At 38.8% G+C, this 25,807-nt stretch overlaps 1 protein-coding gene across 5 annotated transcripts; it reads right to left on the bottom strand.

Annotated features, from left to right (window-relative positions):
* Positions 1 to 84: 84 nt before the first annotated feature.
* On the bottom strand, positions 85 to 21,935 carry CCDC62 (coiled-coil domain containing 62). 5 transcript variants are annotated; one of them, XM_024196167.1, is made up of 13 exons: positions 21,740 to 21,935; positions 20,790 to 20,968; positions 19,614 to 19,806; positions 17,684 to 17,850; positions 16,328 to 16,429; positions 15,794 to 15,965; positions 15,611 to 15,712; positions 14,281 to 14,369; positions 12,944 to 13,044; positions 5,823 to 6,000; positions 4,117 to 4,248; positions 2,708 to 2,800; positions 85 to 922 (listed from the first exon to the last, which is right to left on the bottom strand). In XM_024196167.1, the coding sequence occupies exons 2-12, from the start codon at positions 20,823 to 20,825 to the stop codon at positions 2,714 to 2,716; spliced, it is 1,359 nt and encodes a 452-aa protein (XP_024051935.1). In that variant the 5' UTR covers positions 20,826 to 20,968; positions 21,740 to 21,935; the 3' UTR covers positions 85 to 922; positions 2,708 to 2,713. The 5 variants fall into 5 exon arrangements, with proteins under 5 accessions (XP_024051935.1, XP_024051938.1, XP_024051936.1 ...); XM_024196170.1 differs by having other exon boundaries at positions 20,790 to 20,948; XM_024196168.1 differs by having other exon boundaries at positions 21,755 to 21,935.
* Between the last annotated feature and the right edge of the window lie 3,872 nt (positions 21,936 to 25,807).

The following is a 25,807-nucleotide window of genomic DNA, read 5'->3' as shown; positions in this document are numbered from 1 at the left end:
CTAGTACATTCGTGGTCAATAACTGGTTAAATGTCAAAACTAAGATGTAAGGAAGAGATTAAGAAGTGAAAAAATGGTATTTATTAGGTTGTATGGCCTTTTGTTTTGGTTAAAAATATTTTCAAATGCAATAATGAGTCGTTTCTACTTTTCTGATGGTCATAGATACACAAGGCATAGTTAAAATATTTAAAAAGACTACACATTAAATCCATGTCATATACTGCTAAAAACATCCATATCAACGCATGATCTTATAAGAAGTTTGTGTTAGAATAAATAGCTCATGACTGGGGAAGAGTTATTTTGCCAATCTTGTGGGTGAAGGGTTTTGTAAATTTCAGCAATGTAGGAGGTATATCCTGGTTACTTCACTAATTAGCAACTTCTTATAAACATTATTCATATCTATTTACATGGCAAAATGTCCAGAACTATAACAATGGACAAACAGGAGTTAACACTTTGCTGTTATACATTGTAAATACCAAATATGCACAACTATGGAAGTAGTAATAAAAATAGTTCTATATTTAAAAAAATATGTCACCTTTATGGAGTAAACAATTACGCATTTTATATTCTTACTTTAAAAACAAACAAACTAGCATTTAACCTGAGTACTGATCTATAAAAAAGCAGTTTTTCATCTTAGCATAATTCTAAGTTATTATTCACAAATATAGAATACATTCCAGCATACGGTCATATCTTTTTGGCACTTGCAAAATTTTCAAACATTCATGAGAGGTATGACCAAATAACAGGTCATTTAGTTAGTTAGTAACTGTTCATTGTAGCTTATATGTGGTAATGATCTTCAGTTTTCAAAATGTATTTTAAATTAATAAGGACATCTTCTTTGTTCTTGCCAGATAGTAAGGATGTCATCTTTGTTTCTTCCAGATAACATGCAAGGAATCTGGTTAAAGGGGGGTGGGAAGGGAAGAGAACTCAGTTAAAAACATATTGAAAAGTTACTACTACTATTACTAATAGTACAAATTTAAAACTACAACACTGAATTATTTTTCATGGCATAAGAAATAGAAATACCAGTAAAGACATGAGATGTCAAGAGGGAAAAAAACATTTTATAGAGTGAAGTGCATATCAGCAGTCTCCCTCAGGGACATGACTGGAGGGTCGCTACATACATTCTTTTCATTTCTGTGTAAACGCCTAACAAGTCTGCAATTCTCATTGCACAAGGCCTACTCCTTTTTGCCCTGTGTAATCCCGAGAGTCAGGATTTACAAGCAATGGTGCATGCCATAGCTACCAAGAGCTTAACATATCATTTTTCTCATTGCTTTCACCTTTTTTAGGGCTTTTAGACTCCCTCCAAATGATTCTCTTTCCCAGAGGAAAAATGACAGACTGATGAAGCCCAAGATGGCCAAAGCTTTGGCAATTAAATAGGAAATTAAGACAGAGCACCTTCCAGCTGAGGATTTCAAAGCAGTTAACATTAATTGATTATGCCTCTAAATAAAAATGTACAAACATACATTAAAGTTATTTCTGGTCTGCTATAAACTTTGTGATGATTATTTTAGATTCAGTTATCTCAATTTTTAAGGGAGTTTAAACGGTCTCTAGGAGTATTTGTTAAGGATTTGCAGTGAGTGATTGTGGACAAGTTCCTTTCTTCAGTACTCTCTTGGCTGAAGTAAATTAGATCACCCACATGCTTAAAGTTAAACAGGTTCTTGGTGCTTTGCTAGATCAGGCTCAGGCTGCTCAGCATTTTGCAGTGAATTGCCTCTTGAGCACATCACATCTGCACTCAGGGCTAGACTGGTTTCCAGATGCAAGTCAGGCTGTTGGTATTGACATAAAGCCCATAATGGCTTAAATTCTATACATCTTTGGCTGCATCTATAATGGGCTTTTTTTAATTGAACATTTTTCCTATGTTACTAACTCTGGTTCATATCCCAGGCAGCATTTAACCATGTCATCTCACCCAGCGCAGAATAGATCTAGACAACATGGTGCTTAAATTGCCAGCTGCAAGTCCCTTGTCTACACTAGTACTCCAATTGGTGGTGCTGGACTGGTGGTAGCAAACGGCGGGGTTTTTTTGTTTGTTTGTTTGTTTTTGGAGGGGGGGGGGGGAAGAGAGAAGAAGAAAGAGACCAAAAACAAAACGAAACAAAAAACTATCATAGATTTCACGTTAGAGTCAGACTTTATTTCCCTGAGGCTTGAGGTCAGCTCCATATGACCATCTCTAGATTTCCAGTTCTGGGAGCTGGGGACAGAGCAGAGCATTCTCAATAAAGGACCCTGACTCCAGAATTCACTCCCCACTTCTTTGGTCCAGTAATGCCTCAGGCCTTCATCCTGCAATCTGTTGCACATGGAAAGAATTGCTGTGCCCTCCCAGAGATTCACTAATTTCAGTGGGGCTCTGTGCGGCACAGACCATCACCCACATGGAATGAATTGCAGGATCAGGGCTTGAGTTGCAAGGCCTAACTGCCCAGGGTTTTTCAGAGGGAGAAGTCTGAGGAGTTATTGGCTGCATTAGCTAACATCTGTTTGCTGCTATGTGTCTCATGTATATGGGTTTTATTGTAGATGCACTTAGAGCTTTGTACTAGGCCCATCTTAAGTGAAAAAAAAAAATACATACATATTATTGCTGCATTTGTAAACATTACAAAATAAAAAATAGAAGAAAAAAAAAACAAAGACTTACTCAAGATCATAAAGAAAACAGTGAAAGTTTTGTCTCACTTTCTTCCATAGCTGGCAGTTGCACTTTGCAAAGAGCTTCTGTAAGTTCTGTTGTCTATAATATAAAGTAACAAGATTAAGTACAGACTTAACTTCATAGTGGATCATAAAAATTGACACAGCTGCAGAGTTCAAAACTGGAGAAAAGTAATTATGTGCTCTTCAACTCATCTCATTCTTTCCCACCTTTTTCTTTTCACCCGAGAAGTAGGGTATATGGCATATGCATTTATCTGCCCTAATTGAGCAATCTACCACTAAGACAGCACCTAATACAGTGCTATTTTGTAGAGAATCTTTCATGCAAAAAAACAATACAATGATGATGTAAAAATAAAATTGTAGCAGGAGTGTGAAATTAATAGGTATAGGCTAGGGAGAAAAATAATTTTGAGATGAGATTTGAAATGTGATGATGAGTACGTAAGGCAAAGAGGTAGAAGAAGAGTTTCATTTACACCTAGAATAATGAATGATAATGATTGAGATTTTATTTGTAACTGTCCCCCCAGCTGACAGCAGAAAATAACTAAAATTAAGAGAACATAACCCAGCAGGGACAAACTTACACCTGCCAAAGGCTTATGTTGGATCCTTTAAAATCATGCCTTAATTGGTATAAAGCCCAAATTTAAAAACAGCCTCAGTGAACTCCATTTCAAGACAGGTTAGTTGGCCAGTGTAGATTAGGATAAACCCTGTTAAATATAGTTTTTAAAAACTATTTTGAAACTAGATCAAAGTTTTAAATCTTCAGGTTTGAAGACAGCTCATACAACAAGTTTAATATGTCAATATTCTGTGTACAGAATCTTCCTAATAGGGCACACTGATAAGATCTTCTTCTATGATAACTGCATACAGATTATATTCATGCATTTCCATTGTGACTTAATACATTATCTTTAATCTTGCAATGAAAACTAAAGAAATTAACCTGTTAAAAAATGAGTATTTATGCTGTCTGATTTATGCCTGTACCAGAACAGATCATATATACCACACATTAATCTCCGATATCACCTTCCTCCCCAAAAATGATACCAAGCATAAGAAGATAAGGATGAGTTAAGATCAGAATTATGTTCACTATCTGCTGTTCTGCCACAAGTTGCTCCAAAACAACTTCTTCCTTCCCTGTGTTTAGAAACATAAGCCAAATTCTGTCCTGATCATATGAAGATGGAGGGGTGCAAGATTGAGCCAAATTTGGCTCAGACACTTTATCATAAATATCCAATCATTTTCCTCATCAGTAAAGTGTTAAGAGTACTGTGTCTATATCATAGTGCAAGCCAAGCAAAAGGAAAAGAATGTTCAGAGTAACTCTTCCCAACATTCTAAATCTAGCCATATTAAAGTGATAAATACCATATTAACACTGCTGCTGTCGGGACTGCAACAGGGGCTAATGTGGAGCAGCGTGCTAAGCTCCAGATCAGCAACCATCTGTCGAGACTCAGCCAGCAAACGCTGGAGTTTACTTGTTGGTGAACAGGAGTCCTAGAAGGAACAGAAATTGAACCAAAGTTATTAAATGATCATTTTAAAACATGTTCACTGGTTGCAAATGTGAAGAATTATCACTGGGCATTATTTAATAAAAACAAAACAAAAATCTTTAACTTTGAAATACAGTGTACCATACAATGCCATTCCAGAATCTGTAATTGTTACAAATGTAAATGCTAATATTTCCATTGAAAGGTCTGTGCAGGGTAACAGGTTTCATATAGCTATGCGCACACACACACCCCATTACTATTAAAGACAGGTGCCAATGAGGAGACCAAAAAACCCACAACACTAGTGTTTCAAATAGATGAAGAGGCAGCAAATTTCTTACTAGTTTCAATAAAGCAACTTGTCCTGGCAGCTGCTGAAAGGAGAGTCAGCTGGTGGTAACTGAAAATGTGATCCTCCCCATTTCTATACTTATAAACAAGCAGCATATCTCCAGATTTAGAGAGGCATGCTTAATTCTTAGGCCTAGGATTAGGATCTAGGCCTATTAGGTCTTCAGTTAGCCTAAATGACACCTCACAAAGTGCTGTGCTGGGTTATTGCTCATTTTCGCACACAATGGGGTTCCCACAGACCCAAATGATACTGAAACAGAATGGTGGGTTGATGCCCAATATGTAAGGAATGGGAATTTGGGGATATACCAGATCTGAGAGGGACCAGGAGACAACTCATGCCTGCCCCAACAGTTTTAAATGACTGATTTGAAGTCTCCCATGTGGGAATGGTGAACTAACCTCCTGCTCCTAGGATCAAGCTTGAGTTGCAATCCTTATCAGATGGACAGAACAAAGCCCACAAAAGGTGCAAATAGAAATCTACTCAACATTGCCTGCAATCTATAAATAAATCCAACCCGCACAACCCAAAAAGCAAACACAGACTGGCAACACTTGGAATCAAGACAGTGCAAAAGCAGATTATAACCACGCAACAGCAATATTGTAATGACTAAGAAGAATATGAATAGAGAGATGGGAGGGAGGGAAGAAGTTTCCGGTCAGCAAGCAGAACAAAGGAACAACCTCTAATAGTAGCACCCACTCAATCTCAGATCCCAAAATTTACTGGGATTGACTAATGGTGACTAGCGCTTTGCAAGCATGCTTGCTATTACCTGGTCCCTGATGCAAAGGGGAGACCCTCTGGCTTTGCCCCCTATGCTGGCACCATCAATAAGGCCAGCATCATTTTCCCTGCAGCATTTGCAGCCTAAATACTGCAACATCATGCTAACTCATGGTGGGAAACTGGAAGTGAAATTATTATTTTAATTGACTAAGCAGAACCAAATATTTTTAAAAGGCACAGACATGACAAGTGAGACTTAAAGTGATTCCAGTTTTAATAATCTATAACTCAGTGTGTAAAAACACACACAGGTTTTCTCAACATGATTTGTGATTTGACAATACTCTTTAAAACCCTTTCTAAAAGTCTAATTTACTTCACAGATAAAAAGGAGAAAGAATAAAAACCAGACAAACCCACTCTTAAATTCACTCTTAGCCATCCTAAAACTAATGTACCACATTATGAAGCTAGATACTGACATAGTTGATAGTAGGACTGGTGCACTTATTTGCTGACTGAATCACTGATAAGTTACTAATCTCTGAAGGGAGGTCTGCATCGAACAATCTCTCACATTTCTGGGGCCCATCTCTCTTCTGTGTGGACGTCAAACAGGGAGAGTCCAAGTAAAAGGAATTCAGATCCACACGTTCTTCACTGTCAATAAAATTAAGATATTTCCTGAAACAATATCACCAGTAAAATCACTAAGAAAAGTCATAATGCAACATAATTATACTTAGGCCTTGATCCAGCAAAGCCGTCAAGTACATGTATAACTAAGTCAATGACATTACTCTCAAAGTTATTCACATGCTTAAGTGCTTTGATGGATGCAACCTTATTTTCGGAGTATAAGAGAGGAATCCTGAAATACTTCCATGAAGCAGCAGATATGCGAAGCATATGCTTAGCATGTTTACCTTAAATGACAGCACAAAAAATATCAAGGTACCTCTCAAAATATCTAAATGAAAGCAGCACCCCATGCTTTCATGTTCTGCCCCAAATATTCCCTTATTAAAAACCGCCTTTAAACAAGTCTAAAAATGTAGCTTTAAATATTAAAGTGAAAATTTTAAGAGTTTAAAAAGTTATTTCCCCACTTTGGATATCACTGTTCAGCTTCCTCCCACCCTTGACTACATTGGGTTTTTTTGGTGATCGTGGGTAGGGGGGACAGAATTTAAATACAATTTATGAGAAATTGTAACTACAGCTAACACTCAACTGCCTGGATAGGGTTTCAGAGCATGAAGCTAAAGGTGTATTGTTTCAGCTCTGTCAGGAGGTAACCATCAGGCAGTGTAGAATCAGGCCTGACCTTTGGACACACCCCCAACAGCATGCAAGACCTTTTCAGCCTAGAACTTCACACGCAGCATCATCTCTTTATACTTTCAGCTTTCTCTGCTGAACTTTAGACCATCACTTATTAGAAAAGGTAGTATACTAAGAAGAGAGAAAATTCCAAAGTTGATATCACTAATATTTTATATGTATGTAAAGCTTTTTTATGCCAAAGGACTTCAACCTATACATAATTCCACATACAAAAAATAATAATTTAGGATTCAGGTTGCTCAAGTATATTTCTTCACACCACCACATATTAAAAAAGCAAATTAAATTATAAGTTAAGGCAATAGTTACACCCAACACAATACCAGTGTCCAAGCACTGACCCGCTACTATCAGGATACTCAACCATAGCACCACAAAGCCCTCTCTAGCACACATACTTTCAGTTCAACACTAGGATCTCCCACAATGTGCACATCAAGGAACTGAACGTTACACATATTCTTTCTTTCTCTAATAAAAATTAATTTTACTTTCTACCCTTGATAAGAATATTGCTCAAGGATAGGAGGAAACTACCATACTTCAAGACGACAAAACATATTGTCACAATACACCACATGAAATCTATGCAAACCTCTGACTGCTCTGTAGTTTAGCCAGCCAGTTACTAATTAAAGTTTTACAAAAAAATAATAAAAACCTTCAGCCAACCAGAAATCAATCCATTCACACAGAGCAGCACAGGAAACGCACTGTACTAGCACTCTAACTAGATGTTAGAGACACTGAACTGGGATAATTGCTAGAAAGCCAGCAAGTTGCAATGATTCTAAACAATAAATAAGATCACCTGCATCCTGCGGTCTGCTTACACAGAATGTCTAGTGTAGTCTGCAGCTTATTCACAGTTGTTTACACGTGGGCTCAGGGGTTTACTAGTAGTTTCTAGCTGTGCAAGGACTTGTTTATTGCCAGCTACTAAATGAATCAATTTCACTTTAATGGAGCTTTTTAAATGTTGTGTATTATTCTTATTTTAAAAAGTTAAAAATTAAGAAATGACCATCCCTCAGCATGTTTTCCCGGTGATCCTCTCTAATAAGCAAAAGCACCTTTTTGGACACATTTCTCCATCTACAGGGATTTACCAAATAGCAGCATGCATTTTTACATGTAACCTGACATTCATTAAGCACCACTCTTTACAGGGCCAATACAGACAGTCCCTAACCCAAAGAATTTACAGTCTAAGGCCTGGTCTACACTAACACCCCAATTCGATCTAAGGTACGCAACTTCAGCTACGTGAATAACGTAGCTGAAGTCGACATACCTTAGTTCGAATTTACCGCGGTTCAGACGCGGTCCACACGCGGCAGGCAGGCTCCCCCGTCGACTCCGCGGTACTCCTCTCGCTGAGGTGGAGTACCGCAGTCGACGGCGAGCACTTCCTGGTTCGAATTATCGCGTCCAGACCAGACGCGATAAATCGAACCCGGAAGTTCGATTGCCAGCTGTCGAACTACCGCGGTAGTGTAGACCTGGCCTAAGAAAGATGCTTTGGAAGACCCAAAGGAACACGTTATCTCAGAACGGTTTTGTTTAATTTTAGTTACCCGCTTATAAAATGGTGCAGCCCAGAGTGCATTTGACTGACATGCACCAACGTTTGTGAGCCTTTTAGAAGAAGGAACTCTTTAGGAGGGATATGAATGATGAGAAGTTGAGGGCCTGCCACTCTTGGTTTAGGAGGTCATTCCACACTGTGATCCAGCTTTGAAGAAGACAGGGTGGGGAATGGGAAAAGGAAATGAACAGGCTTGAATTTGGCATGCGTGGTTTGGTTCAAGATACAAATGGTCCTTGTTTAAACCAAAACGGAGCACAGGCCTGCAATAGTACAGTGAGCAACCAGTCTCGTGCTCTAACTTCAAAAATATAACCCGCATTCACGTCCATTAGACAAAATGCAGCAACTGTTGGTACAACAGAAATAAAGTCACTGTAGTATAGAAAATAGAGATTACTCCATCAGTATCACATTTCACGATCTCTCGTGATAAAATATGGCAGTTCATCAGCTGAGTTAAGATCCCTCTTGCCAGTTATTACAAAAACTGCAATGACTCATGCCAAAATGTCAGATGGACTGACAAGGGAAGCACCCTCCTTTGCCGACTGAGTACCCAATTAAGCTATCACCAAGAGACTACAGAAACAAGAGGCAAGCCCTGGATAAGAATGCAAACCCTAGCAAAGGCCCCAAGCAACGTTAAATTCACAGTGAGCAGGTTTGTGGTGGCAAAAGGTACCTTCAACCTCCCCTCATCCAAGGGGCAAATAAGCATTTAGTGCAGATTCCAAAAGTGGATAGCACTGGCTGGGAAATGGAGGTGGCCAGGACAGCACATCTTCCATCCGTTGGGCTCCTATGAAGAAAAATCCTCAGGGGAGGGCAACAGTAGAAGCACCACCTGCACCCCACGGGGCAAAACCCATGCTAGGTAGAGTGGCCTTCACTGGCAGAAGGAAATTACATCTGCTCTTCCCTGCACTACCAAGGTTGAATCTGTTCCCAAGTGTGACTTTTCGGGGGCAGAGGCAAAGGGATTAAGTTAAAGTTTATAACTCTACTTCTCAACCAGGAATTCACTGGAATGGGAGTGTAGTGGTTCCTAGGAAAGGGTGCAAGGTTTTTGTTTTTTGGGGTGGGTGGGAGGGAGGAGGTAGAAGAAAGGGGACTAGAGGGGGAGGGAGATGATTTAGGAACAGTACGAAGTAACTTTAACCAAATAAAAAAAGCTAGTTTACAAATGCAAAAACTAAGCTATGTGGGAATGCTCCAGAAAAGCATTCCATTTCAAACGGATGCCTATTCATCAACCTTTTGTCCCTGAAGTGAAATGGACCTATACAACGTTTGTTGGGTTATTTTAAACAAACAAGAAAGAGAGAGTCAGTACCTTAGACATGCCTCTACATAAAGTTCATACAATTGGATGTTGGAATATATTCTCTGGGCAAGATCCTCAACTAGTGTGAATCAGTGTAAATCTATTGCAGTCAATTGTGCTAGCTGATTTACACCAGCTGAAGAGATGGGCCTCTTCTGTGTCTAGTGGAGAGCTAAGTGGGAATAGGGATGAATTCTTTGTAAAGTGATCCAAAGGATTAAGTCCTTGTACAATACTGTTGATAACTGCCTAATTTTTTTCAATCTGAGGAGGGAAACTGAAGGGAAGTGCTCCTCAGTGAACAGCTGCTGTCATGGTATATCCATCAGAATAGTTAGAGCTTTGAATTTCCTTGCCTATTGTCAGCATAACACTACGTACATAAATGTTTCCTTAGAGGGCTCCCAAAGCCTGCAAAAATATACCAGTATTTCTTTAAAACTTCTCAATATGCAGAAATTCATTCTCCATCCCACTGGCCTCTGACTACATCTCAATTTTTTCTAATACGACACAGGGATCTAAAGATCAATAAATGTGTCAGACAACTAAGATTATTGTGGGATCAACTAAGTTATGGGTTTGGTTTATTATTAAACTTACAAGTTATTTCATTTTCTTTCCTCAACTAAGGTGACTTAATTTGAAGCAGAAGATGTAAAAAGAGGCATGGATTTTACATCCTTTTCCAGACACTTATTGAGTTGCCAAATGAGATCAAAAAGGGCAATAAAAACTTCACACAGCGACTAGATTTTATATCTGCCTTAAAAGGCACCATCTTAAAAAGAATCCCTCTTCTGTGTGAAGATTTTGTTTAGGTAACACTATAACCAAACGTGGGTTTTTTTTTTTTAAAACAAAAAATAAAATTAAAAAAAAAATCCATTCTTCCCCCTTAATTTGATATTTTGTACATTTGACAGCACATTGTGTAGTCAATTTCAGAGCTTCCCTTGTTTGTCTGGGTCTTTCACACAACCGGAGAAAACAAAAACTTATAAAAACAGGAAAACGGGATACTTGAAACTACGTAATTTCTTTTAAATTTACTAAGTTTCAAGTTGCTAGTCTTCCTTTAAAACTTAATATGGATTATTTTAAATCTTGTACAGGTTAAATAAAAGTTGTCAAGAGGTAGTCCAGATTTCTACATAACTACAGCTGTATCTATATATTTGGGTTTTCAAATGTAACAAATACATAACCTTTTTAAGCTGGTACTTTTTATTCCATGTACAGTCTTGGGACAGTTGCAAACTGCTCTGCACCACACATTTCCATCTCCTTCTATGGGTCTGAAAATCTGCATCCATTCGAGATCTGTTACTGGCTTATAACATGCAGCTTTATCTATGATGGAGTTAAGAGTACAGAAACCAGATTCATCTATGGGAAATATACCAGGAGAGGCTCTGCTTTTTCGGTCACATAAAATTCCCACTGTCTCTGTCTGATCATTACATTCAACATCAGTTCTGTCAGACTGCTTTGACCCAGGACGCCAGCAATTCAACGAATCTAAATGAGGACTGAAGTTGAGCCAATGCTCGTGTATAGGTAAAGATGCTCCAAAGTTTTGTTGGTCTCTGCTTAGAAATACATCTTGTGAAGTTTGAGATGTTGTTTCCCTGCCTTCCACAGACCTCATACTGTTTCTATCAGATACAGTTCTGCTGTCTAGTTCATCTGTGCTTACCGAAGCATTCTGCTTTTCATCTTCCATAAACAAAGTCTTTTGTCCACGTGATAAGCCTTTAAAGATTTTCTGAAGCCGATTTAAGTGAGCCAAGGTAGTTTCCTCCATGTCTGACACATTAATTAGCTGGCTATTCTCTGCTTCACACATATTACAGATTTTTTTTAGACTGCATTTCTGAGTTTGTGTAGTCCCATATTCCTTAGGTATCTTCTGAGTGCCTTCACTGCTAACTGTGTCTTTTTCGTTGCTACTTTCAAGGTCTGATAATACCAAACCTATGCTACAATGGCATGATAAAGAACTCTAGTTATAAATATTGCATTTAATATGTGAATTGTATTTGGTATAAACCACACTTTGTAGGATTGTGGCTTCATCCTGTGCTCGATGTGCGAGACACAGGCAAAGGTCTGTGCCTACACAGAACCCCACTGGCAGGGCTGTCAATCCATGCATTGTACACTGCAGGATCAGGAGCAGAGTCTTTTTATATTTTACCCATATTATACACCGTAGAAATTCTACTTGAAACTATAAGTTGTGCTCTGATTTTCCAGACTGAAAACAAAAGCCATTTGAATTTTAAAAAATTAGACACTATATTAATTGGCCAGTTTTATGCTGCTCCATAATTCCAGACCGCTCTTTAGCAGTTTCACAAAAGAGAGAGGAATGGACACCAATGTATCAGTCTCTCAGGATTGAATTCATCCTGGGAAACAAGGAAAGTTTCATCTAGGACAGTGGTTATCAACATTTTTTCATCTGTGGACCCCCGAAAAAAATTCAAATGAAGGTACAGACCCCTTTGGAAATCAGACAATCTGCAGACCCCCCATGGGTCTGCGGACCACAGGTTGAGAACCACTGTGGACATTCAATATATAACTAAAAAAATATTAAAGGTGAGAAAATATAAGCTTTATACTGTACATGTAACCAATGTATAAACAACAGGCATTAGGAATAAAAGTCATTTGGTGTAAAAAAAAAAAAAAGTGAATTCTACACTGTTTTTGAGGAAAAGCATGCAGCTAAAAGTACGTAGCTAAGAGTAGCGTAAGGTACATCCACTAGAAGAATACTCTAACGTGCTTCCAGCTACTTTTCTGAAGACACTAACTTAATCTTGACTAATTTAAAAAAAAAAAAAACACCCACCAAGGAAGCCCCAGAAGCCTGACAGGCACTTAACATAATCTGAAACACCAGTAGGGATCAAATTCATTAAATAAATATGTTACAAGGTAGAATGATTAAGCAGGCATAAAGAGATGGTAAAAATGACTATTATTCACTATACTATGGCTTATTTTACTGGAAACCTTTATGACTAGATTTGTTACGTTTACTCTAATAGTTTATGTAATCTGATTTTATAAGTTTTTATTTCTTACACAGTAGTAGTTGTCTGACTCAGAGCTTACGCTCTAGTCTGTGACTAACATACACTATGTCTCTTGACCACATAACGGAAAACTACATGAGAACAGTATTGTGGCTCACAGGCCAGAGGTGTCATATTTTAACATATAAAAAAGTGTTGAAGCATTATACATTATTTTTTAGAATACTAAATGTGTCATACATGATTGATTCTCTCCTTAAATAATTATGAAAGCCACATCACCAAGCTTACTTTGTTTCGTGTGCCTCCCCCTTGTGTTTCTGCCATAATTCTTGAGAACTCTCCAAGTTGAAATGAAGAAATTGCAGATCATGCTGCTGTTTTACATAGATCTACTTCCAGACAGTGATAAAACAGTTAGTGAAACGCTGAAGAACAAGGAATATTATGCCATCTTACATTAATATATTGCTTTTCATCTCAAAAGATCTCCAGGGCATTTTACAAACCAACACTGATATTCAAACAAAAAACGTGCCTGATCCTGCATTTCCAATGGGAGTTGGGGGTAAATGGGAATGTAAGATTTGGCTCTACCTAGGAATTACTTTAAACCCTATTAAAAATGCAGCCATCCCTGATTGGGGGTTTAAACACACACACACACACACACACACACACACACACACAGTAGCTGCTTAGCAAAATATGACAATACCACAAAACATTGTAAGGCAAGTAGTACGTAACACGATATTCAATTAATACTAAGTGGAAATTGTATAGACCGAATAAAAGTTACCAGCATTGAATTATGATCAACACACACACACACACACACACACACACACACACACACAGGGACTAAAACACTGCTACACTTACAAAAAGTGCCATGGAATCTTTAAAATGATCACAAAAGTCATCAGGACACTGGCTTTAACTCTCTTCTGGAAAAGGACAGCACATCTAGCAACACAGTGCCCCTTAATACCAAGTGAATTCACTTCAGTCATAAAGGATCTGATTTTCCAAGGTGTGGAACACTCACAGCTCCCATTTGCTTTAATAGGAGCTGTGGGTGCTCAGCACCTCAGAAAACGAGGCCCACAATTTTTAAAATGTAATTCCCCAGATAATGACAAATTATTCTGAAAACGTATTTTATTAAATATCAAAGCAATACATATTTGGTAAAATAGTTTATTTTAATTCATGGTCATTTTTTCCCCTAGACTTAGGCCCCAATTCTGCAAAAAACTCATGCATGTGCTTAACTTTACACTGGGCAGGTGTGACTCCTCCCAATGGGTGAAGCTGAGCACATGCCTAAGTCGGTGTGGGATATGGACCTTATTTGTCACAGCACCAAACATTTTGACATAAATCAGTGCTCTAACCTTTAGTTACTATAACCAGCATGTAAAAAAATAGGGATTTATACCATAGGTTCCTAGTCATAAGCAGCTCAAGATCTGCAGTGGGGTTCATGATTTAACAATAGTGAACAAAATTTTATTACTTAATTGAACTGTTAATTCTATTTATTTGTATATAGTTCTCTATAGACAAATATTACTGAAAGCTACTTTCATAAACACAGAAAAGAAATGCAATGAGGATCATACCTGCCGCAAATTGGACAGTTCTGTGTTGGTCCGGACTTGTTTAGATTTGGCAGATTGAAGAAGCTGATCTTGTCTATTTGCTTTCTCAACTGTTTTAAAAAAGTGGATTAAAACCAATTATTTTTCCCATAGAAATCAAAGTGAAAAACTAAATACAGCCAAGAGAAATCTCAAATACACACAAGAGAGAATGTCATAAAAAGCAATATTAACCTAAAAGTCTCAAGATCAACACAATGCTTTTTCATGAACAAGACAACTCATGCTATAACTCATGGGCCAACTAAATAAAACATTCAGGCATGTTTTTTCACCTGAACAGGCACCCAACTTTGCTAAAATTTCTAGCAATGTTTTTAAAATACATTACCATTACTCACTGGCTTATCTTTGTTTTTATATTTTAAGATTTCTTTATGAAAAAGAAACTCCGTAATAAATTCCAACTTTGTGTCTGTGTGGGGGAAACAGCTGCTAGTATGATTTTAAACACGCGAGGGGGTCAATGCTTGGCGCAGATTAGATGGGGGAGGTCAGAGGCTTAAAGCTCCCCACAGCAGGGGACAGAATCTGTTTAGTCTTTTCAACCTCCATTGTACATTTTGAAGTATGGAAGAGCAGCAATTTGCCATTCTCTTACTGTACTGCAGCAAAATAGTACTAACAGCACTATCTATACTCAAAAGCAAAGTGCACATGCCAAGACATACAATCACTCTTTTTTGTTATTCAGGTCTTCATGTTAAGGCATTTTAAACCAAGAGAGTTCGTTAAGGGAGAATAGCAGCCAAATGAACACTCTCCCTCCTTTCCAACATTTGCTTGCTGCTAATCGGAGAAGCTGAAGGCACTGAGCACCTCACAAGTCCAGCCCCAGCCATGTTGCAGACTCTTGTCTTTTTATTAGCTCTAGGTTTAAGAGGGTCTTTTTTTGTTTTTGTTTCACCATTTTCTATACAGTTGTGTGAGAAGGGGAAAAAATGTCACTCGTGTTTACCTATGTTACTAACACATTAGATCAGAGGGTCTCAAACATTTTAACACAGAGACGGTCTCCCTGAACCACCTATCCCCCCCATTCACAATCCAAATAACCACCTTCCCTCCCATTCATGCTCACATAAGATCCCTGTGGCAACTACATAAATAGCTTTAGTAGAAAAGCAATACTACGAATATACTTTTAGCTTCTTTTAATAGAATTTAACAGGTAACAATAAAGGGAAGGCTATGATGAGATAGCTCTCTAGACCACCAGCAAGTGTTGCACAGACCACAATCTGAAAACCTCTGACCCATCGAGAGTTGGGCACTAAAGCCCTTCACTCACCATTAAGTACGAGCTCATTCTTCAAGTAGTCGTTTTCTTGTTTGAGGCGTATGATTTCTTCCCGCTGCACATTATTTTCTTTCGTCTTTTCACTGAGGTCATCTTTAAAATAAAGTGTGTTCTTGAGTGAAAAAGCATACACTCAGATTTACAGTGGAGTAGGTGTCAGTTAATATTACTTACCTTTTAATTTATTCATTTCAAATGTTAGTTGTTTCAGTCTCAGTTTGAAATCCTGCTTTTCTTTATTGATACTGGATTCCCCCATCTTAGCTGCACGCAATGCACTTTCCAACTTTTTAAATTTAGATGTAAATTCAGTAATGTGATTGGTTGCTTCAAGTATATCTTTGTCCTACAAAAATATGAAAATAAAGCATACGTCAATATTTTTTCTATCATCATCATCATCTCCTCCTCCTCTTCTAGGTCTTCTCATTTTGTCTGGTAGATGCAGATGCAATAGTGAAAGCTTCCCACTCTATTAACAGTCTCATGCTGACTTGGAGAAGACTTGCTCTGAATTCTGAACAATCTGTAAACTCCATTTCTGAAGTCCGCTATACTTTCTGAATACATGGGTTTCTGGTTCGTTGAAGATTTTTCCACTTTCAATCAAGTCAACCATCCAGCAATCTGATCACACCACATTTGATAACGGCATTGGAGTTTTGTTCAGATACTTTGGGCATGGAGTGAGAAGATGACAGATGTTACCTTTAGCTTTAGCATCGTAATGAGTTCCTGTTCTCTAGCTTGTAACTGGCCTATTTTAGCAGCCAGCTCCAACACTGAACAGTTGAGACTTTGATTTTTCTCCTAATAAATAGAAGGAAAAGAGTATCAACTAGTGACTAGTTACACTGTTACTAAATAATCTTTCAGTAATTCAACATCAAGGGGCACAACTCATTTAAAGTTAAGAGGGAGGCAACATAGTTTAGAGAGTAGAAACTGGGGCTTGGGAGCCAGTTGTTCCTAAATTCTAATCCTGGTTGTTCTCCAATTTACATTCTTACTTTTGACAAGTCATAGCTCCTCTCTGTGCATTAGACTATCCATCTGTAAAATGAGGAGGGGTGGTGAAAGAATTTATAAATAGCTTTGAAGATGTAAATCACTATTTAAATAGCCACAAGTTTTGGAGGGAAAAAATAGGACTCTTAAAAATGAATCTTAATACCATTAACAGTTCACTTACCTTTAAAAAAGAATTAAAAAAAAAAAAAAAACAGCAAGGACCAGAAATTCCTAGATATTGAACCACCACCAAGTTTGGGAAACACTATTCCAAGGAGTTCTAGATCCAGGAAGGGAACAGAGAAGGAGGCAGCTCTGCATTGTTCAGCTAGTATATATCATAGAGCTAAACTTATGGATTTCTCATTCTGTATTATAGTCTACTGGTTAGAACAGGGGATTAGGAGTTAGGACTCCTGGGTACTATTCCCAGCTCTTTCCTACGATCACAGCCTTACCCAATCTGTGCCTCTGTTTATCCATTTGTAAAATGGATATGCTACCATCTATCAGCCTCACAGAGCTTTTGTGACACTTCACATTTATAAAGATCATCAGGTACGAGAGGATATAGAAAATGCAAAGTATTACTGAACTATATTGTGATAGTATTTTTAAATTGTGTTTTAGATAGATATAGGTATCATTGCCAAATGAACAAAGACATAAAAAAAAAAAATCTACAGTTTTAATTACTTACATACCTTTAAACTGATGACAAAATTTTATAATCCATGATAGTGACTTAAAATTTATAGAGATGGCTTTCTAAAACTGTTCATAATAAAATTGCAAGTACTGTAGTTGGTCAATTTAATGGCTGCAGTTTTGGCATCCCCACACTGGTAAGTGGCGCTCCTCAGAAACCACTCAAATAGAGACAGCAATCACAAAACCTTGAGTGTAATACCTTAAACCTAGTGTTATTTGACCCAAAGACAAGAACAATATAGAAGCCTAAATCTGCAGTCATATGCAGAAAATACCGGCAGACTTCAGTGGGAGTTGCATGCATACAAGGAATGCAAAGTCAGGCCATTAATCAAGACCTACCTCCAGGGCCTGACAATGAAGAGTTGCATCTGTTGCTTTTTGAGACAGCTCCTGAAGCTTCTGTTGAGTATTTTCAAGTGTTGTCCTACGATCATTCTGCTGAGATTCTAAGACCTTTAATCTTTGTGTTAGTGTTCTTATCATCTCATTTCTTTTGTGTAGTTCATCTGAGGAAAGAAATCAGGTATTTATTGTGAGCAAATAGTTTAAATTATATTTCACACACCATCTTTTAAAAAGTAGAAGTACTTTAACACAGCATTTTAAAGTAAAAGAACAACACATTTAATTTCTAGAAATGGATGCAGTTGCATAAACCTGAAGTAGACTTATCGATTTTTACCTGACATATTTCTTCCCTACTTAATTGTACATTTTTGAGTTTGCAGAGAGAATTAATCAATATAAATATGTATTTTAAATAAATGCTATACAGGTTATATTAATGAAGCAAATTTACAGTTCCTTAAAACAAAAATTATAACTGTTTTCACGTAATAGTTTCTTTCAGAAGTGCAAAGGATCTTGCTGGTTTTAGAATTGCTACAACAAATCATCTTTTAATAAGCTCTAAAGAGATCCTTCCCTCCATGACATTCTAGTATTTCCATGGTAATCTAAGACACATAGAATATTAATTCTGTTGTGAGATACCATTTGAACATGGATGAGGACACAGATCGCACAGTCTCATTCTGATTGGCTGGCAGTGCCTTCCTGATGATGTCACAGATGCGCACTAAATTCCTGATAGTACAGAGCTAAAAATCTCATTGCTAAAATACACAAAAATCCCTACACTCTTAATGTTCAGAGAATGTAGAGGGGAAAGTTAGTGAGAGAAGAGGTCAAAAATAAAGTACCCTGTGGGGCTGATAGAGGAAGACACACCATTGAGGATAAGGGGACAGCAAATGGTTGAACACAAAAAGTGACAGTCACAATTTAAGCTGCACCCCAACTAGGTTGAACTTTCAGTAGCAGGTTGTGACTTGAAAATTAAACTCCACAATACTCAAAAGACCAAATTATTTTTATAATAAAGTTAAAAGTGGCTGTTAGATAAGGATATCCTAGGACAGGGGTCGGCAACCTTTCAGAAGTGGTGTGCAGAGTCTTCATTTATTCACTCTAATTTAAGGTTTTGCGTGCCAGTAATACATTTTAACGTTTTTAGAAGATCTCTTTCTATGAGTCTATAATATATAACTAAACTATTGTTGTATGTAAAGTAAGTAAGGTTTATAAAATGTTTAAGAAGCTTCATTTAAATTAAAATGCAGAGCCCCCCAGACCGGTGGCCAGGACCCGGGCAGTGTGAGTGCCACTGAAAATCAGCTTGCGTGCCGCCTTTGGCATGCGTGCCAGCCATAGGTTGCCTACCCCTGTCCTAGGAAGAGCAGCTAGATTTCTGTGGGATAGAAAGGAAGATGGTAAAATCCAAATAATCCAGGGAATGTTTAAAAAACAAGAGAGAGATTGATTCAGAAAAAAAAATAAAAAATTTCCAAATAGCCAAGTTAAGGACACTCTTGCTTTAATGTAGCAATAAACTATAGTACACTCCTAAGATATGATTTACAACATTGTTTTGTTCCTACATATTTTATGATTCAATTTTTTTTTAAATGATACTTCTCACTAGTAAGGATTCATGGAATCAACATGTGGATTGAGCAGGAAAAGATTATCAAATCATCAGGTACATCTCCTGCCAATCAATAATCAGACCATTTTAGTACCACTGAGGAAGTTGTCTCTGGAAGGATGCTGACAACTACATTTAAGATGGAAAAAATAAAAATAAAAATAAAAAACATCCTTTACATGCTGTAACATTATACACACAGAGGGAGATCTGCAAGGGCACAAGCATCTACCCACATGGATCTGCTGACAGGACCAGGGCCTTACATTGTACAGTACTTACTTTCTAGCCTGCTACATCGTTCTGCCAGAGTCAGTATTTTTTGTCGATCATCTTCCCAGGCTAGCAGCTGTCTCTGATGTACTGCAACCATGTCATTGAGCTCCTTATCACGATCTTTCAGTTCTGCTATTAACAGCTGGAGTTCTTTCCTCTGTTTCTGAATGGTGCTGCTCTCAAGGTCTGTGCTAGGATTCTACAGAAAAAACTAACCCATCATATTCAAGCAACAAGAAATTAATCACAAAAACTAATTAACATGTTATGTCTTTATATAATGCTGTGAGATGGCTACTTGTATTTTTAAAACAAACATTTAAATAAGCCATTTAAAATCACCAAAAATAAAATCAAGGAGAGCACTAGAGCCTTCCTAAATTTCAACATAAAATCACAAAGAAATTGCATTTTTATAGTTCAATTAAAGCCTAAAGTGAGAGCTAAACAGTAATTTACTTTTAATGACCAAACAAATTCTAACATTAAAAGAACAAAGAATTGATAATGTGGCAATAATCACCCAAACTAATTAGTTAGCATCTTTAAATTTAATCTAAAATGAAACATCTTTTCACATCAGAAATCAGATCATCCGAGATCTCATTTATACTTTGATAAATACACAAATAGTTGTGAAGAGTTAATAAACGTTAGTGTAACCAAATAAAAGAAATAAGGTTTGAATACTCCCCCAAAATGCTAAACTATCTGATGAAGAATAAAGTAACTCAAAACAACTGTTCAGCCTCTGATGCTATCTCAGGCCTCAATCCCGCAAACATTTACTTACTTACATACATACATACACATACACACACACACACAATTTTACTATTGGTAGTAAAATTAAAAATATCTCCTTGAAGAAATTATACAAGAATTTTAAGTGTCTGTAAGATCAGAGCCTAAATTTACAGAACAATCCCCACAGATATTCATCTTTCTGTACTGTCACAGGTTTCCAGGATTCTACTAATGTTAAATTAGCACAGGTTACAATGTTTCTTTTTACTAAGAATGCTTTATCCTGCCTGTTCTCCATCTTACTTTGATGTATGGTTTGAAGAAAAACTAATACCTAGCAGTTTTGATTGAAGCTCTCTGCACTTCAGTGAGTGCTTTCCTGTTAAACAAACTGTATATGCTACATATTTAAAGCGTTGTTTGTTTGTTTTTTACCTGGGGTGAAGCTGAGAGTGGTAATGATGAATTCATAGGTATTCTGTGATCAGGTGTTCACCACTTGCTAACTGGGTCTTGATAAATATTTTCTACAGCTTTAAGATTCAGTTTAGAAGCTCCAGATAATTGAAGTGTTACATGCCTGTCCACCAAGACCTATTTGTACACGGAGGTCACTAAAAGAGTTTAAAAAAATACATCAATGAATTCTGGTACAAGTATACTCTCAAGTCACCCAGTCAAACTGAGGAACCATAAGAGACTTCTGTTTACGGGCTGCCGAGAAATTCTTTCCTGTAGCACAAGGCCTCTTAACTCTCTCCACACCCAGGGGCAACTTCCTGGCCCTGGCACCACTTCCCTGCCCGTAGTTTGCCAAGCCTCCATTCTCCGAGCCCCCCACCCCACCCCAGGCGCTAAGGGCCGAGCGGAGCAGCCCCTCACTCCCTCCCCCCCCAGAGCTGGGGGTGCCAGCCAGGCAGTCTGAGGGGAAACGGGGCTCAGGCCAAGCTCGCGCTGCCGACTCCCACAGGCCGATGGGAACCGCCTGGCCGTCCCACCGTTAGCGCGGGGCCGCAGCGCTTCAGTCCCAGGTCGCCCTCAGGGCTGCTCACCAGGGCGCGCGGAGGCCCGGGGCCGGGCGCCCCCCGCCGAGCTCCACAGGACCCTGCGGCTGGGGTCGGCTCCGGAACCTGTAGCCCGTTATCCGAGGGTTGGGGAACCGCTGGGAACTCAGCTCAGCCCGGCCTCATCCCCGAGAGGCGCCCCCGTTGGGAGGCTGCTGGGCAGGGTCGCCACCTTGCTGGGGAAAGATCGGGGACACCTGACGAGATTTATACCACGGCAGTGTCCGCGCTGTGCGGCAGCAGCTCCCATCCGGAGCTTCCAGCGTAGTGCAGCCCCAGCCGATAGGAAACTCTAATCCCGCGTTCCCGGGTGCTACTCACACAGTCTGGTCGTACCGTGTTTCGCAGCTCCTGGCGGCACTCCGTCAGCTGAAGCACAGAGAGCCCCAGGCACGTGGTCTCCCATCCAGCGGCTGAACCCCCCCGATCCCGTTTAGCTTAACGGACACCTCCATCGCAGTTCTCCCGCCTCAGCCGGCCCACAGACCCCGCCTCTGGCCTCCATTAGCCCCACCTAGCGGGTTGCGTCATACGGCTCACGCGCGGGAGCCGTTCCCCGGAAAAGTTCGAACGCCGCGCGAGCGGCTAAAGAGGTTGGTCGCGAGCAAGCTCCACCTCCTCAGCGCGAGCTCGGGGGGCGGGGCTGTTGGAACGCCTGCTCCACGGCTTGGGGCGGTGTCTGACGAGGGAGCACTGAGGGGGGCGGGGCCATGGTACGGCCGCCCCCTGCCGGCCACTTTTCCAGTCCCGATAGGCGTTAATTGCCCGGCCGGCGACCGCCCTTCTCTCGGCAGCAGCCGGAAAACCGGGGGTGAGATGAGAGGCGCGTGAGCTGGGGTGCAGCCCTCCGCCTTTCGAGGACACGCAGACAGCCTTGCTCCGCCCTAAGGTGTCTACACCTGAGGGGAGGAGTCTGGGCCTGCGCTGCGGAGCTGGGTGCATTCTCCCCTGGAGATGGCCAGGGGGGCACTAGGGCGCCGTGCTGCCCTAGCAGTGCTGTAAAATCCTAGCGATTAGCCCCCGTCGGGGCGGAGAGGACCGCAATAGCTACAGCAAGGTTAAAGCTACCTGGCCCGTGCCTCTCCCAGGCTTTTACAGAAAAAAAACAGTCAATGCAAAGCGAAAGCAATGAACCGTGTATGGACCGGTCCCAAGTGCCTAGGTGCTGAGGGCTGCTGCTTGCACTGGAAATTGGGAAGGCTGAGGCACTCCTTTGAATCTTTTACCCCGGAGAACTAGAAGTTACTCCATTTCTACCCTGCGTGCAGTGGGACAGAGACCTGAAATATCTGGTTTTTGCATAGCTTAAAAAGGAACTGTATTTAATTTTTAGAAGTATAAGTGGCTACTTATTTCTAACTGCACTTTATTTTATCTAATTTTATAATTACAAGAAACTAGTGTCTTAAGATAAAATTATTGTACTTTAATTCACTTTAGGGATTTAGAACTACAGTATTGAGCTTTTCTACCATTATCCAGTAGTGGAATTATATAAAATATATATACTTGAAACTGAATTTGTAAGACATATCTAACAGAACCCAGCACCTATATGAAATTGCCACAAGAAGGGGTGTTTTTATGAAGGTGACTAATATCCTGAACACAGTAAAACAGTTACATCAGGGCAGTTGTTGCTTGTCAGATACAGGGCAGTATATGAATTAAAACTATCAGTTTATACACTGTGATGACTAAAGTTAGGTGTATTTAAAACCACTTTATCAGAGAAGCTTCAGGTGCTACTTTATATATATTGCAAGTCTATCACAGTAGTACCCCTTTATTAAGAGTTTGAACATAACCGTTGCAAAGAGAAATTCCATAACACTCAAGTACCAACATTAATTCTGGCCCATCAATTCACAGACTACCTGTGCTAAAACATTTAGCAGGAAAAGTCTTTGGTATGAAGTTACTTAGTTATTTGTCACAAAGGTGTGGCTACAGTCAGATGAAGCAAAATCTTTCAACATCAATATAATGCCTAGATTGAAGAAATTTGGCCCCTAGGCCTAGAGGTGGTTTGGTTTAACCATAATTTGAATTTCTCTCAAGCCAGCTACATGCTAATACTACTAAGAAATCAGTTTAAGTCTTTCTAAAGATAATTCAGCTTTTATTACATGATTGACACAGAACTAGTTACAGTTTCATAGTATAAAGCTGAAAGAAGAGCTAGTGTGTGTTGTTCAGACTGGTTGATACATTTATTCACAATACTTTTTCCTTAAATTCAGTTTCTTAATTAGCACTGTATTTAAATTCAGCAAACATTTATCTTTAAGACTATAGTCCTGGTTTGAACTCTATCAGTTTTATACTAGCAGCAAACCAGAAGTCAGATTTGCAGATACTGTTTATTCCAGAATCGTATGTATTAAGTGAACTAACCATACGAGCCAATATAGCATTTGGCTGGTAGGAGTCATGCAAATCTTATCTTACAGTATTTGTTGCAAACAGCGTGTCCTTCAGTGTCTTACATTCCTTCAGGGTTCCTTGCTTTATCAACCCTTTTAATATGAAACTATTAACAGAGCTTTGAAACTTGAGGCCCATTTCTGATCTCACTTTTCATTTACACCAATTTAAATAACCTCCACTGAAGTTAGAGGAGTTATACCAGTGTAAGTGCATCAAACTTTGATTTCCAATTGGATCATTTGAAAGTGGTGGAAGGGTCAAGTGAGAACACATTTTTACTAGGGCTGTTGATTAATTGCCGTTAACTCACGATTAACTAAAACAAAATTAGTCCTGATTAATCGCACTGTTAAACAGAATACCAATTGAAATGTATTAAATATTTGTGGATGTTTATCCACATTTTCAAATATATTGATTTCATTTACAACACAGAATACAAAGTGTACACTGCTCATTTAATATTTTTGATTACAAACATTTGCACTGTAAAAATGATAAACAAAAAGAAACAGTATTTTTCAATTCACCTCATACAAGTACTGTAGTGCAATCTCTTTATCGCGAAAGTGCAACTTACAAATGTAGATTTTTTTGTTACATAACTGCACTCAAAACCAAAACAATGCAAAACTTTAGAGCCTACAAGTCCACTCAGTTCTACTTCTCATTCAGCCAATTGCTAAGACAAACAAATTTGTTTACATTTACAGGAGATAATGCTCCCCACTTCTTATTTACAGGGTCACCAGAAAGTGAGAACAGGCGTTCGCATGGGATTTTTGTAGCCAGCATTGCAAGGTATTTACCTCCCAGATATGCTAAACATTTGTATGCCCCTTCATGCTTCGGCCAGCATTCCAGAGGACATGCTTCCATGCTGATGACACTTGTTAAAAAAATAATGCGTTAATAAATTTTGTGACTGAACTCCTTGGGGGAGAATTGTATGTCCCCTGCTCTGTTTTACCTGCATTCTGCCATATAATTCATGTTACAGCAGTTTCAGATGATGACCCAGCACATGTTGTTTGATTTATGAACACTGTCACTGCAGATTTGACAAAATGCAAAGAAGGTACCAATGTGAGATTTCTAAAGATAGCTATAGCACTCAACCCAAGGTTTAAGAATCTGAAATGCCTTCCAAAATCTGAGAGGGACGAGGTGTGGAGCATGCTTTCAGAAGTCTTAAAAGAGCAACACTCCAATGTGGAAACTACAGAACCCAAACCACCAAAAGAGAAAATCAACCTTCTACTGATGGCATCTGACTCAGATGATGAAAATGAACACACGTCGGTCTGCTCTGCTTTGGATTGTTATCAAGCAGAACCCGTCATCAGGATGGATGCATGTCCTCTAGAATGGTGGTTGAAGCATAAAGGGACGTGAAGCTTTAGCACATCTTGCAACGCCGGTTACAACAGTGCCATGAGCACACCTGTTCTCACTTCCAGGTGACATTGTGAACAAAAAGCGGGCAGCATTATCTCCTGCAAATGTAAACAAACTGTTTGTCTTAGCGATTGGCTGAACAAGAAGTAGGACTGAGTGGACTTATAAGCTCTAAAGTTTTACATTTTATTTTTGAATGCAGGTTTTTTTTGTACATAGTTCTACATTTGTAAGTTCAACTTTCATGATAAAGAGATTGTACTACAGTACTTGTATTAGGTAAACTGAAAAATACTATTTATTTTGTGTTTTACAGTGAAAATATTTGTAATCAAAAATAAAGTGAGCACTGTACACTTTGTATTGTGTTGTAATTGAAATCAATATATTTGAAAATGTAGAAAACATTCAAAAGTATTTAAATACATGGTATTCTATTATTGTTTAACAGTGCAATTAATTGCAATCACTTGACAGCCCTAATTTTTATTGAATCAGGTTTTAAAAAAATCTTTAAATTCTGTTACAAAAATAAAAATAGCTGTAAAGAGACAACCTCAG

The sequence above is a fragment of the Terrapene carolina genome, unplaced genomic scaffold, assembly GCF_002925995.2.
Source record: "Terrapene carolina triunguis isolate 2854851 unplaced genomic scaffold, T_m_triunguis-2.0 Scaffold234, whole genome shotgun sequence".
Lineage (NCBI taxonomy): Eukaryota > Metazoa > Chordata > Testudines > Emydidae > Terrapene > Terrapene triunguis.
Note: the sequence above shows the minus strand (reverse complement) of the source record. Positions and strands in the feature narration are given on the sequence as shown.

Excerpts from the sequence above, each read along its gene's own strand:
- CCDC62 (XM_024196167.1), bottom strand. The coding sequence starts at position 20,825 with ATGAATTCATCATTACCACTCTCAGCTTCACCCCAG. Across the intron at positions 17,851-19,613 it reads ACGATGTAGCAGGCTAGAAA|ATGAACTACACAAAAGAAAT; the intron begins GTAAGTACTGTA and ends TTCTTTCCTCAG. Across the intron at positions 15,966-16,327 it reads TTACGATGCTAAAGCTAAAG|GACAAAGATATACTTGAAGC; the intron begins GTAACATCTGTC and ends ATATTTTTGTAG.